The sequence below is a fragment of the Arvicanthis niloticus genome, chromosome 3, assembly GCF_011762505.2.
Source record: "Arvicanthis niloticus isolate mArvNil1 chromosome 3, mArvNil1.pat.X, whole genome shotgun sequence".
NCBI classification, from domain to species: domain Eukaryota; kingdom Metazoa; phylum Chordata; class Mammalia; order Rodentia; family Muridae; genus Arvicanthis; species Arvicanthis niloticus.
This window is the reverse complement of record NC_047660.1, coordinates 122,408,895-122,423,924: the sequence shown is the minus strand read 5'-3', so window position 1 is coordinate 122,423,924 and position 15,030 is coordinate 122,408,895. Positions and strand designations below refer to the sequence as shown.

Here is a 15,030-nt window from a genome sequence, read left to right as displayed (position 1 = left end):
CTTCCCTTATCCCTCCAAGCTATCTCATTGACCCCATAATAAACTTTTTTTAAAAATATTTTTAATTTCATATGCATTGTTTTTTTTGTCTGCATGTATGACTGTGTGAGGGTGTCAGAGCCTCTGGAACTGGAGTTAGACAGTTGTGAGCTGCCATGGGGTGCTGAGAATTGAATCCAGGCCCTCTGGAAGAGCAGCCAGTGCTCTTAACCACTGAGTGATCTTTCCAGCCCCAATAATAAACATTTAAAAAGGATTTTTAAACATATATTTTGTGTGTGGATGTTTTTCTTGTTTGATGTGTACCACACTCATGCCTGGTTCCTGCAAAGATCAGAAAAGGGTACCAGATCTTCTGTAACTGGAATTATAGATGATTCTGAGTCACCATGGGGGTGCCAGTATCCAAATCTAAATTCTCTGGAAAAGCAGCCAATACTCTTAACTACTGAGTTACCTTTCCAGCCCCTAAAAGGACATGTTTAAAATAATCAAGGATAGAGGGATAGCTCCGTGGTAGAACTCCAGCCTACCATGTGTGAAATGGACACATTAAAATAGCTGAAAAAAATCACCATACTATAATAATGATAATCAAAACTAATACAGATTTTATTAAGAGTATAAATCCTAGGGCATTTTAGTGAGTATGAATGAGTTTTATGTGAATTTATATTTACCTACCCAATATCCCTGTGAAGTAGAAACTACTATTTTTCTTATGCAGATAAGAGATTAAATCTGAGACGTATCATATCCCAAATCACAGAGCTAGCAAGTAGGGATCTGAGCCCTTGGCACAAGAGCTAACCCTAGGTTTGTCCTGCTCTAACTCTGTAACTCCAGCATGGTAAAGATGTGCCACAGCACAACAAACAGACTGCAGTAATACTGATAGTAGTGTTCACTGGCAAGACACTCTAGTTTTCCACTTGAAAAATCTATATTGTTTTACGTTTCCTAAATCTGAGGATGAGTAACCTGTTGTCCTATAATTGAGGGAGTAAAAAGCTTTTCACTTTTAAAATCAGATATATTCTAAGACTGTCACTTCAGGGACATTGTAACAGTTCATAATCTCTACTGATTTGCTCTAAGTAATGTTTATTTGATATTTTTTATGGCAAAAGTTAACCTTATTAACACAAAGAACCTGAGAAATTAAAAGGAAAAATAATTTGCTAAAGAAGACAACTCTTCTTACAATAAGCTGTAAACAGGCTTTCTACTTGAATGACTTAAGATTTGGTTTTATGTGTTTTACAGATCTCTCAAATGGTAGATGTCAAAATCTGTGAGCATCTGGTTACTCTTAGCCACATTCTTTAATCTTTTATTTGAGTGTTCATATATTTTTTTACAGATAACAGTAAGCATGAATTATGTTATTGGGACCCATGGATGGCTACCATATGACCGAAATATTTCTAACTACTTCACATTCATTAAGGATCAAACTGTGACCAACCCAAAGTAAGTAGTTAAACATTTAGTGCAGAACAGGGGATGTTTTTTGTGTTTCTGTTTTGTTTTTTCAAGACAGAGTTTCTCTGTGTATCTCTGGCTGTACTGGAACTCAACTATGTAGACCTGGCTGGCCTGGAACTCAAGAGATCCATCTGCCTTTCTGCTTCTTGAGTGCTGGGATTAAAGGCGTACGCCACCACTGCCCAGTGATTCTCTTTTTCCCATTTTCCCTCTCCTCCGTTTAAGTCATATCTTGATGATATTTGATATTCAGACATTACTGAATTTATTACAACAAATATGGAATAAAATAGTACTTTGGGAATGGTAAATTGTCATATTATTCTTTACTGCTTACAAGTGTTCTTTATTTGGGTTTTTTTGTTGTTGTTCTCAGATAGGATCTCATTGTGTAACCCTCTCTGGCCTAGAACTCATGCTGGAGACCAGACTGACCTCAAACTAACAGTGATCTGCCTGCCTTCTGAGTGCTAGGATCATCATCCCTGTCTGAGAGATATTTTGTAGTTGATAATAATCTTTGATCTCTTAAGGCAGTCTAAAATTCAATTGTGTTTACAGAGCTCAGCGTACCGTGAGTGGTCCTTTTGCCCCAGGACTGGAAATCACTTCCAAACTGTTTGTAGTGTCACATGATGCAAAGTTGCTCTTCAGTGCTGGGCACTGGGATAATAGTATCCAAGTAATGTCACTCACCAAAGGCAAAATTGTCTCACATAATATCCGACATATAGGTAAGAATTAACTTTTCTTCAAAACTTGTTCTTCTGTTTAATTGTATAAAAGTGGCAGATGTTCCTGATAGGAATATTTATTGTATTGGGGGTACATTAAGTACCATGTAAATTAAATATACTTTCATATTACATTAAAAGATATTAAACCAAGTTTTATTTTTAAATTAGATTTGTAGATATGACAATGTTGTACCTACATAATAAAATTTGTCATTAATAGATAAGACATTTATTAACAGTAAAGTATGAGAGAAAAAAATGAATATACATTAACTTGGTACACCTTAGCATTTCAGGTCTCAGTATAAGAATAAAAATGTTTTATTTTCAATAAGCCTGTTAGATGAGGGTAACTGAGTCTGCTGCTGATTCTGTACTTGTGATTTCCAGGGTATTATTTAGTGCAGCTGTTTCGGGGCCATTCTGGAAAGTTGTTTTTTATGTTATGAATTTGCAACATAATATGTACTGTCTTTCTTATGTATTCATTTATTTTATGTGTTTGAGTGTTTTACCTGCATGTTTTTCTGTGCACCCCATGTATGTAGTGCCTGCTGAGGCTAGAAGATATCATCAGATACCCTGGGACTGGATTTACAGATAGTTGTGAGCTTCCATGTAGGTGCTTGGAATCAAACATAGGTTCTCTGGAAGAGACGCTCATATAATCGTAACTGCTGAGCCATCTGTCTAGCTCCTGTACTGTTTTTCTTAAGGATACATTTCATAAAATAGTAATTTTCAGTTGGAGGAGAATGTGAATATGATGAGAAAGTAGAAACAGCAAAATTACCTACAAGCCATCTTTAGTTCACTGAGTGTGCATAATACTACCAAAACTCAGTCAGCACATCACAGATCACCCCAGAATGAATGGTCTCAATGGCAGCTCTCCAGATGTCTGGCCCTACAAGGTCCTGTTACTCTCTGAACAGACAGAGAGAACATGCTATAACAATACTATGGATATCACTGTGCAATAAAAAGGAATGAAATAGCAATGTGTATGACAATATAAAAACTCTGAACAATTAAGCTAAATAAAGGAGGAAATTTATTGGTTAAAATGATTATTTGGCAGATTAGATTCAGAAATAAATACAAAATAAAGGATGATAGAAATTTTAAAAAATAATAATAATTTAATTATTCATTGGAGGGGGCCACACACGTGTTCACCTGGATGTTAGAGGACTACTTGTAGGAATCAGGTCTCTGCTGCCATGTATGTCCAAAGGGATTAAGTGTAGATCATCAGTCTTGGCAGCACCTCACTGAACCATCCTGTCAGCCCTACCTTAGTAATAATTTGAACATAACTGAAATTGCCCTTAAAATTCTGTTCTGTCAGAACATATCCATTTTATTTTATTTTTTTCTTCAAACAGATATTGTGACTTGCTTAGCTACAGATTACTGTGGAATACATTTGATTTCTGGTTCCAGGGACACTACATGCATGATATGGCAAATAACACAACAGGTAATAACCACACATTTTATGATTTGGACTGGGTAATAAGTTTTTCTCTGGCAATAAATGACATTTTGATCTTTTTGTGTTGTGTCTCCTGAGTTCTGCCCTATCTTGAGCACTCTCCTTTCCAGGTTTGCTGCCAGACTCACGGCTTTATCTCTAGTAGTTCCAAATTCCTCCTTGCAGCTTCTCTAGAACAATACTGTGGTAGTGTCATAGCCTTCCTCCTGTCCTGTGTGCTGGGACTGTAGAAAAGACATACATAATAACCTTCCTCCTGTCCTGTGTGCTTATCATGCTTTAGAGAGGGGCTTTAAAAAATAGTTTCTAAGTTTTCTACCTTGCTAACAGGCTGTCACCCACCCTGGTATCTCCTCTGCTTCTTGTTATGTATGCTACAGCATTGATAACTTAGATGTTTTTATACAGCTTCATCTGTGGTTCAGTAGGAACCGAGAATTGTGTGCCCATTGAACTGCATTGTTTTCTTATGCTCCTACTCTTTTATATGATGTCAAAGTGTTTCGCTTTACTACCATAATGTTTGTTTAGGCAGAGTTCTCTTTCATGCTCCTTTTACTGCAAGTTTTTCCACAGATTCTCTTACATGAATGTTTATTTTTTTCTTAATCTGAACTTTTAGCAGTGGATAAGGTTCTTGCTGTGCAAGCATGAGGCTCTAGGTTCAGATTCATTCATGTAAAAGCAGGCATATCAGTGTGCTGTGACTCTAGCAGTAGGCAGTAGGGCAAGGAACAGATACAGGAGCATCCCAGCAGCATGGGAGGCGGCTCGCCCAGTGGCAGTGACAAGCTTCAGGCTCAGTGAGACACTGTCTTAAAAATTAAGGACAAGAAACTATTGAAGATATCCTGACATCAGCTCCTAGTTTTCACACATGTGTGCATAGGCAAGTGCACTCCTCACTACACACATATGCTACACACTGTTACACACAAAACCAGTTCTCTTGAATTCTGTAGTAGTCTTACTGAAAATTGTTCTTAACTGGGCATGGTGAGTGATCACCAAAAGCTCAAGGCCTGAGGATTTTTGTATTTTTATTTTTGAGATTATAATTTAATTACACCATTTCTCTTCTTCCCTTTTCTTCTTTCAAACCTTCATATATACTCCTCCCCTATCTCCTTCAAATTGCATGGCCTCTTTTTTCATTAGTAATTATTGCATGTCTATATATTTTATATACTTACATATTCCGAAATATAACCTGTTAAGTCCAAATCATGTTACATATATGCAGGAGTTAAGAATTTACTGTTGGTACTCGATCCTGGGAAGTACCACTTCTCTCAACTTTACTCAGTTGCCTGTTTGTTGTTGTTTGTGTAGGGTCCCATCCATTTGGCACATTTATCGTTGTCATCCTTGTTCAGATCAGGTCTGGGCAGTTGTGCTGTGAGACTGTATGGGTGTAGCTTCTAAGGTTACTGGGAAACACAGTCTCACAGCGGACTGGCTGATCCTATGGCTCTTACTCTTTCTGCCCCATCTTTTGCAGTGATCCTTGCACTGAGCCTTGGAGACGGGAGTTGTTCTGTAGATGTTTTATTGAGGCTGAGCTCTATAACTCTGTATTTTAATTAGTTGTAATTCTTTTGCAGAGGTCTCCATCTGTCACAAAGAGAAATTTCCTTGGCGAGGGGTGAAAACTACACTCGTCTGTGGGTATAAGGACAAATGTTTATAAATTATTGTTAGGGATGATTCTGGTTTAGTTAATTAGTGGTTGTAGGTTCTCCAATAACTCTCATAAGGACTGACTCTTTTTTTCCTTTTTTTTTCACTTTTAAAAAGTGATGTGATGTTTATTCAAATAACTGATGTAGAAAAATAGAAAGGGGGGGAACACACCACCTTTGCAAGCACAGTGTGCCTTTGGGGAAACATTGTGGCACATTGGGCACATTGTCCTTGAGCAACACTCAATGTATTATATCTCCAGTATATAAATATTTTAATTCGTTCATTAGTACTGGATATGTCCTAAGTTTTACCATGTTTACATTCTTTGGATTTCTGATAACATTGTAAATGGTAGCAATTCTCCCAACTCCAATAGAAAAAACAACAAACAACCAATCCCAGAGACTTAATATTTGTCAGATATTAAACAGGATGAAGTCTAGGTCTCACAGATCCACTCTGGTTATTTGCACATGTACAAAATGCACACCACTTCTTTAAATGTTGATTCCCTGATGGCTTCCTTCAATCTCTACCCTTGCCTTATGTTCCCTTTAACCTAGAGAAATAACTCTGGCATTGCAGGACTTTCACACTGTAATTATTTTCTACCACTTCATCTGTAGCATTATATATTTTATGATAATTAAAAAACCTTTTTAGGCAGGTATAAATATTATTTATAAGATTTTATAGATGAATCAGCTGTTGTAAAGACTAAACTTTGTTTAGTCTATGTGTCAGAAAGTCTCTTGTCACATAAAATATGCAGAATCCTCTGGAGACATAGAAATTGTATAACTCCAAGGACTAAGTAATACTACCACTTCTTTGCCTTCAGTATACTAAAATTTGATTCTGCATATTTCATTAATAAATTGAATCACAATGGCCTGGAGTAGCCCAGCAGCACATTCACTTGTGTTCACTAACTCACTTTCTGGGAAGAGAGTGGATTTCAGCTCACTCATCCAAAACAGGAAACAATACTTCATCTGTGGAGGCCTTTTAAGGAGTTAGGTGTTATCCATATGGATTGCCCATTTACTCAACCTTGAGTTACAACTTGATGTACAGCTTTGGGTTTCTACTCTGTCGCTGTCCTTATCTTCAGTGTTCGTGAACAAAATCCTACAGTCTTCTGAACCTTCTGCCTAAACTAAGGCCCAGTGTTACACCAGCTGTCTCCTTTCTGTACTTTTCTTTATTCTTTCTTTTGTTCTCTCCTTATTTTAGGTTTCTTTGTTTTATATTAATGTGAGTGGCTGTTTTGTTTTCATGTATGTAGGTGCACCGCTTGCATGCCTCATACCCACAGAGGTCAAAAGAGGGTGTCATATTCTCTGGAGATGGAGTTACAGACAGTTGTGAGCCATTATGTGAATGCTGGGCCCTCTACAAAAACAAATGCTTCTAATTTCTGAGCCATCTCTCCAGCCCTTTTCTTCTGTTTCTTTCTTATTGTTTCCTTAACTCACCTGCAAGCCGGATAGAGCTATACTCACTTCTGTACAAATCCCATCTCCCTATGATATTACATATATGCCCTCATTGTGGAGGGGAATACTGAAACAATCTTCAAAGCTAATTCTGGGTAGTGGTAAGGCCAATTTACTGGATTGGGATTTTTTAATAACATGCCACTAGAATGAAAACCCCTTCCAAAAACAGATGTTGTTTATCCTTGATAAACCACCAAAGTTGGGAGGGAAGGAGGGAGGGAGGGAGGGAGGGAGGGAGGGAGAGAGAGAGAGAGAGAGAGAGAGAGAGAGAGAGAGAGAGAGAGAAAGAGAGAAAGAGAACAAAGAAAGAAAGAGGCTCCAGAACTGTGTTCTGTTCATATTTTATAGATTGTAAATATGACCCACCTACTCAAAAATGACCAGAAAGACTCTGCTGCCTCAGTCACCTACCCTACTCTTACCACTCCTCCTGTTTCCCCTCCTCCTCTTTCTCTTTTATCCTCTTCTTCCTCTTCTTCCTCTTCATCTCCCAATATGTACCTCCTCCTAACTCAAATCCCTGGATGTTTATACTGATATTGCCAAGGACAGAGCTTCAATTACAAAGCTAATTTCTCTGATATGTATTGTGATTAAAAAGTACATTCTAGTAAGCTACTATAATTTGGGGACTATTTATACTTGCAAAATGACAACCAATTTTGATGGAATTAAATAGTTAATTAAATTTAAAAGGCCTGAGCTTTATGGTAACTTAATGACTGGTCTGATTTACATAGCAAGATTCTGTCTCAATTAAAAAAAAAGACACATAACAAACCTTGTCTCAAAAAAAAAAAAAAAAAAAAAACAGGAAGAAAAGAAAAAGAAACATAAAGAAAAAAAATATTTCCATGCAGAAATAAAAACATCTTTTCATTATTTGTCTCATACCCTTTTAATGTCTTTAGAAAACCCCTTGGTCACTTTATTTTCATTTGTGTTCTATACTATGCTATACTTCATTTCTCACTGATTTTTACTAATGTGAAGGAAAGTTGTATAGTGATGTGATGGATTGATGTATGGTTATTTATTTTTACTAACTTTACAACATTTTTAAACTCATAGTTACTGACATTCTTGGGTTTTCTGACCCTAAGGTAGCTATACCATCATGTGATATAGAATAATGGTGACATTCCCTATTTTCCAATGTATCATTTTATTTGCTTATTGTCGGGGACCTCTCTGCCAAATGTTGGAACCCGCACTGCCAAAAGCTTGGGGGCCAAATTGTCAGAGCTCATACTGCTGCTCTGGTCAGGGTTCAGCAAGAGAGAGAGTGAGGGCGGGCGTGAAGAATGGAGACCAGTGCCGGGCGGTGGTGGCGCACGCCTTTAATCCCAGCACTTGGGAGGCAGAGGCAGGTGGATTTCTGAGTTCGAGGCCAGCCTGGTCTACAGAGTGAGTTCCAGGACAGCCAGGGCTACACAGAGAAACCCTGTCTCGAAAAAAACAAACAAAAAAAGAATGGAGACCAGACAGAATGTGATTCAGTCCTGTTTATTCTCAAGTCTCTCTTCTTCTCTTTCTGAGTCCCTCATTCCTAGTCCAAGTCCCAAGTCTTGAGTTCCTAGTCCCTAGTGCCTCCAAGTTCCAAGTTTCCAGTCTCCTCTCCCGTCTGCCTCTCGCCTTTTGTAAGTCTCACTTCTTAAAGTCATGCCTTTAAGTCTTGTCTCTAAGTCACACCTTTAAGTCACAGGCACCCAAGGGAAAATCCTGGGTATATAAAACAAAATGTTATCCGAGTGTGCTCAGCTGTTGTAGGCTGTTGAAAACAAGTCTCTTGTCAGGGTATATGGCCCAAGATGGCTGCAAGGATGATAGCCGCCTTCTATCAGCTCCCCACAGCTTATCCTATTGTAATAGAATTAATAGCTCGTGCAGTGGGATAAGAACAATGATACTGGGCTGGAGAGATTGCTCAGCGGTTAAGAGCACTGACTGCTCTGCCCCAGGTCCTGAGTTCAATTCCTAGCAACAACATGGTGATTCACAATCATCTCTAACTTCATTTCTAAGGGATCTGATACCCTCTTCTGGTGTGTCTGAAGAGAGGTACAGTGTACCCATATACATAAAATGCATACATAAAATCTTTTAAAAAAAAAACGATACCGAGAATCCTGTCTTATGTCTAATTTTGGTTGAAAATGACTTTACAATTTTGTTTTTTGTTGTAGTGTTTGCTGTCAGTTTTTGTCAGTATTATATTTTGGTTTTAGTTATTTTTATCCTACCTTAAGTAAGTTAATTTTAATGAAATTTCAAACTTATAATAAAGAAGTTAGAAAAATAATACATTTATTCCTTTGTCTTAACATCCTCACTATCTGTCTTCTTTCAGCATCTTTATGTTTCTCACCTATTTAAATGTTGGAAGTACTTCCTGTTTCACTGAGCACTTCCATGTGTGTCTTCCAAGAGCAATGATTTTCTTTTTAATTTTTTATTACGATTATTTATTTACTTGTGTGTGGGTGATTCACACATGCCATGGTGCATATGGAGAAGTCAAAAGATAACTTTTGGGGGGTCAGTCCTCTTCTTCCACCATGGGTGATTCTAGAACCAAACTTAGAGAATCAGCCTTGGTGGCAAGCACCTTTACCCACTGGTCCATCCTGACAGCCCTAACAGTTGTTCTTACTACCACAGCACAATTGTTGAAATGAGTGTATTATACATGTGTACAGTGCTATTACTGATCTACAGTTTATGATAAACAGTTTCTCATCCTGTCGGTAATGTCGTCTGTAATTGGTTTTCTACAGTTACTTTTAGTGTTTCCTTTTCTTTTTCTAAATGCAGTTAATTAAGAAATTTCTTAGTTTTGAACTGCCTTAAATTCATATAATAAATAGCATTATTTATTTTTATTATTACTACATTTTGCTACTATATTTTATTTGCTAATAGTATAATTTTTTCCTTTATTTTTTTTAAACTAAGGGCTCACTTTTTCTGTTTATTTTTTTTTTAAATAAAAGGTCAGTTTTTGTTTTGTCATTACTGCATTTATTATTTGGCTATTCAACCTTTATTAAATGAATTTAAGAAATGTTTCTTCTTTTACTTGAATTGTAAAGCATTTCTGTTACTTGAATTGCTTGAAGAAATGACCTGATTTGTAAACGTTAAGTAAGGTGAAGTGTATAGGGGAAATCACATGTGTCACAGGAAGTTGAGTTCATAGGGAATGCTTTTAATATTAAAAGGTCTAGACAGACTTGTCTAGAATAGCTATGAATAAAACAGTATGACACACAACTGACATTTCTTCAAATGTAATGTAAATGTACACAAATAGGTTTAAAAACAAAGGCATTCTACAGAAATTTTCTTCAACAAATTTTTCTTATTAGCCTGCAGTTTCATCCTGTGTAGAAGCTGAGGCAGAAGCATCACAAATTCAAGGCTTCCCTGGATACAGAGTGATAGTTTTAAGCCAACCTGAATAACTTGGTAGCGCTTTTGTTGCAAAAATTATTGTTTTAAAGGCTGAGTAGCTAGCTTAGTAGCAGAGGTTCTACCTAACAAGTGGTTAAAGCACCATTAGTGATGGTGGGTGCTTATATTTCTAGCAAGAGGATTTCAGTGCCCTGTCAAGCTAAGTGAAAAACAGCTCCAGATTCAGTGAGAAGCCCTGTCTCAAGGGAGTAAAGCTAGGAGCAATAGAGTGAGCTCCTGTGCATGCATACACATGCGATTAAGAAAAAGAGTGGTGGCTATAGAAATTAAAGGCAAATCAGAATAAATATAAGTGAGGTCCCTAAAGTTCAAACTCTAGGTCCTAGAGTCCAAAAAGTATTCAGATACATAAAATGTTTAGTTGAATTTAAGGAGGAATAAATTTGTAGATTAAAAAGAGCAAATAACTTGGAACAATTAATCTAAGATGTCAAGATTGATACCATTCAGTTTAATTTTGAAGTTCAAAAGACAAAATAATTCAAGAATCCACAGAAGACTGAGTATTAATGACCTCAGTTGTTATAACTGCCTGTCATATTACTTTGTTAAAAGAAAATATATAAGATAAACTTTGATATAAAACAAACAAAAAAATTCAAGAGCCTTGGGAGTGGAAGGATAAATAGCAAGAAACCGTTTACCTTCACTTTCCTTTTGAATTGTAGGGAGGCACTCCCGTGGGCTTAGCACCTAAACCTTTTCAAATTCTCTATGGACACACGGATGAGATACTGAGCGTGGCTATCAGCACTGAGCTTGACATGGCCGTATCGGGGTCAAGGGTAAGAGTCTGTTTTTAAGAAATAACTCTATAAATTGAATAACAGTGTTTGTGTTTGAAGTTTCTTGTACAGAGATAGGAGAATTTTTTTTTATAGTAAGAATTGTTAAAGTGGAGTCCTGCGTAAAGAGTGAACTTAAAGGGGCTGTAGTTGTGTTTAGGGATCTTATTGCCTTATGAGTTAGAGAAGATGCCACTTTGAGATAAATACTACTTGAGGCTGCAAGATTAGGGTCTTTCCTGATGCATACATGTCCCTGGTGGGACTGTTTTCTCCTCAGTTTCTTTCCCACATTTCTTTATCAGACACTTTGCCCTCTGTTTTGTTGTTCTCTGTGTTCATCTCTGGTCTCTCCTGTGTGTAGGATGGCACTGTGATTATACATACTGTTCAGAAAGGTCAGTACATGAGAACCTTACGACCACCTTGTGAGAGTTCCCTGTTCCTGACCATTCCCAGTTTGGCCATATCCTGGGAAGGACACATTGTCATCTATTCCAGCTTGGAAGAAAAGTCCGTCCTCAAGGTATACAGCCCCTCTCTGCAGTAGGTATTGACAGTTCCCAATGTTTCTTTTCCTCCCGGCAATACAAACGTGGTTTGTATTCTCCTACGATCCAGTTACTCATTTCTCACCATTAGACTTTTGCCACATTCTTGTCGCCACATTTATATTTTATTTCAGAGATTTCTGTTGACCTATGTTATACATGTTTTCAAATGTAATTTCTTAGAGCTAAGGATATAACTCTCTTGGAAGACTGCTTGTCTTGCAAGCCTGAGGCCCTAGATTTAATCCCCAGTCCCACAAACAAAAACACTAAGCTTTGATTATAAGGGATGTCATGAACTTTAAGTAACAGTGATAGCAATTATAAGTTCTTTTGTGAGTAAGACAGTATAGAAATAAACTTGAACTTTATATATTCATTTCCTTATAGTAATAAAGCTTTAAGTATCAAGAGCATCTAAATGTGGAATATTTTTAGACTGGAAAATATTTTAACATTTTTATTTAGCTCTTACTTGTTTTGTAACAGTATGACTTTAAGTCCATCTGATATTGTCATACTTTTTCTTTAAATATAGCCATGTTTCTATTCCAAATATCTTATTAATTATGTTAGAGTTTTAACTGACAATATAAAAACTCAGCTTTCATTCACGATTCTTAATGTTTCCTAATTCTTTATAGGATAAGAACCTGTTACATGTGTTTTCTATAAATGGAAAGTATCTGGGGTCTCAAGTTCTAAGTGAACAAATATCAGACATGTGCATAATTGGAGAACACATTATCACTGGCAGCTTACAAGGTCTACTCTCTATAAGAGAGCTCCACAGGTAAGTATTTAAAGTGGTCAAACTGTTACTGAAGAAGAGATAGGAGTAGGGGATGGATGGGAAAATGGTTCAGTAGGTAAAAGTGCTTGCTGTATAATATGAGGATATGGGTTTAAATTCCCAGCACACGCATAAAAACCAAATGCAGATGCAGAGTCATAGTGTAAGCATCTGTAAATCCCTGTTCCTAAAGCTTGTGGGCTAGCTTGTCTGGAAGATAATGGTCACGTAACAGAGATGACCTTACCTTATAAAAAAAAAAAAAAATGGAAGATGAGCCGGGCGGTGGTGGCGCACACCTTTAATCCCAGCACTCGGGAGGCAGTGGCAGGTGGATTTCTGAGTTTGAGGCTAGCCTGGCCTACAGAGTGAGTTCCAAGACAGCCAAGACTACACAGAGAAACCCTGTCTCGAAAAAACAAACAAACAAACAAAACAAAACAAAAAAAAAGGAAGATGAAGACAAACACCTGACATTGACATTGTCCTTTGACCTCGGTGTGCACCAGGCATACACACACCTGTAAGTCAAAAAGGCAGCCATGATCCGTGCATGCTGGAATATGCCTGTGGTATCAGCCCTTGGGACTCAGTCCCTACTCCAGTGATACTTTTCCTTTTATTCTCTCAAATCCTTCTCTTAAGAGTCTAGTTCTAACAAGAAGATTCACAGATTAGAAAACCAATAGATGGATATATATTTTTATATATTCATTTTATATACACACAGAGAGAGAAGCATATATAGAGAGTAGCATATATTATATAATATATATTTACTATATCTATTGTATAGAATGTCTGACAAAGCAAATAGACCTGTTTTGCTAACCACAAAGATTCACATATGCCCACTTTTTGAGCTTCGGGTCCTTTTTATTCACCTTTCAATCAACAAGATAAAAGTATTTAATGAACGAGCTTATATTCTCAGTATTGTGATGTTTGAATATAATAACTGACCTTGAAGGGTTTAAGACTTTTTAGAAGTTGCCTATCAAGGTGGTACACTAAGATCCACATGCAGAAGGCTGATTGTGAGTTCAAAGTCAGCCTAGCCTGCATAGCAAGACCCTATCTGGGACAACAAAAAGAGAAGTAGTGTGCACAGGAAGAGCTTCAAGATTGCTAGGATCTGGATAGTCAAAGGAGTCTTGTTGAAGAATTGATAAGATTTGAAATGTAGATCAACTTAAGGAAATTATGAGAGAATGAGTTGGAGATACGGTCGCATATACCTGTAAATCTGACATGTGTAAAGTTGAAGTGCAGAGCTAGATGATCAAGTCACCTTCCATGTATAAACTGCTGTGTATCCATCCTGTGTGCATGTAACTGTGAATGGTTTTTATCTCTTCTAGCTTGAAGCTCAGCGTCACTCCATTAGCCATGCGATTACCTATCCACTGTGTTTCCATAACCAAAGAATACAGCCACATTCTTGTTGGCTTAGAAGATGGCAAGTTGATTGTAGTGGGTGTTGGCAAGCCAGCTGAGGTAAACCTTAGCAGCATGTGTTCCCCCTTATTGCTGCAGGCTCCTTTGGTCCGTCATTCTAGCTGATTCAGAAGTCTCCATTTTGGATAACCTGAAACATAAATTTGACTTTTCAGAAAAAGCTGAAGTATAAAGTTGTTAGTCCGTAGTATTTATATTATGATATAATTGAAAGCATGCTTGTGGATTAGTCTTTGTATTACTGTGTGAATAAGAAAATTATTTTACTCCAAATCAACACTCCAGAGGACTATGTGGATTTGTGGCGTAAAAACCATTTGGGGATTTAGCTCAGTGGTAGAGCACTTGCCTAGCAAGTGCAAGGCCCTGGGCTCGATCCTCAGCTCTGGGAAAAAAAAAAAAAAAAAAAAAAAACCTTGTAAAAAATAAAATGTAGGTTTCATTATTAAGACTAATTTGATTTAACAGATACCAACAGATTTAACAGGACTATAAAAAGGCATATTTTTTGGAACTACAAATATTTCATATCCACAAGCTTATTCTCAGTGAGTTTACTATAATGATAAATTTACTTGTTCAATAGTCTTTTATAAATATAGCATTTGTTCCTCAGAAAACCTAATGGCTCTAACCCAGTAACCTAGTCATTGTATTTTTTTGATACATTCTTAGCTTTTCAGAGAAATGTAATAAGGTATCACAGGTATTTTTAGAGAGAGAGAGAGAGAGACAGACAGACAGAGAGACAGAGAGAGACAGAGAAGAAAAGAAATTAAGTTGGGTATGGTAGCGCCTATTTACAACCCAGTGCTTGAAAGTTTGGGGGCCAGACTGGTGTACATAGTAAGTTCTAGGCAAGCCAGGGCTATAGAAGCAAGATCCATTCTGAACCAACCACAGGAAGGCTGGACAGAGACCACAGCAGCTGGAGCACTGCTGCTCCTGCTGGAAGCAGGTTCAGTTTCTAGCACTGACATAGCACCTTAGAACCATTTGTAACTCCAGCTCTTAGGGAACCACCACCACTTCTGACTTTCACAGACACTAGGCATGTG

General features: G+C 37.3%; 1 protein-coding gene across 5 annotated transcripts in view; it reads left to right on the top strand.

Moving 5' to 3' along the window:
• Nbeal1 (neurobeachin like 1) overlaps positions 1-15,030 on the top strand; it is a 150,752-nt gene that overhangs the window by 127,356 nt on the left and 8,366 nt on the right. For all 5 annotated transcript variants that reach the window (XM_076931826.1, XM_076931828.1, XM_034498971.2 and 2 more), the window contains 7 exons: positions 1,364-1,473; positions 2,050-2,222; positions 3,614-3,708; positions 11,054-11,170; positions 11,535-11,696; positions 12,366-12,514; positions 13,876-14,011. In XM_076931826.1, the coding sequence (XP_076787941.1) occupies positions 1,364-1,473; positions 2,050-2,222; positions 3,614-3,708; positions 11,054-11,170; positions 11,535-11,696; positions 12,366-12,514; positions 13,876-14,011 (942 nt within the window). The remainder of the gene's footprint in view (positions 1-1,363; positions 1,474-2,049; positions 2,223-3,613; positions 3,709-11,053; positions 11,171-11,534; positions 11,697-12,365; positions 12,515-13,875; positions 14,012-15,030) is intronic.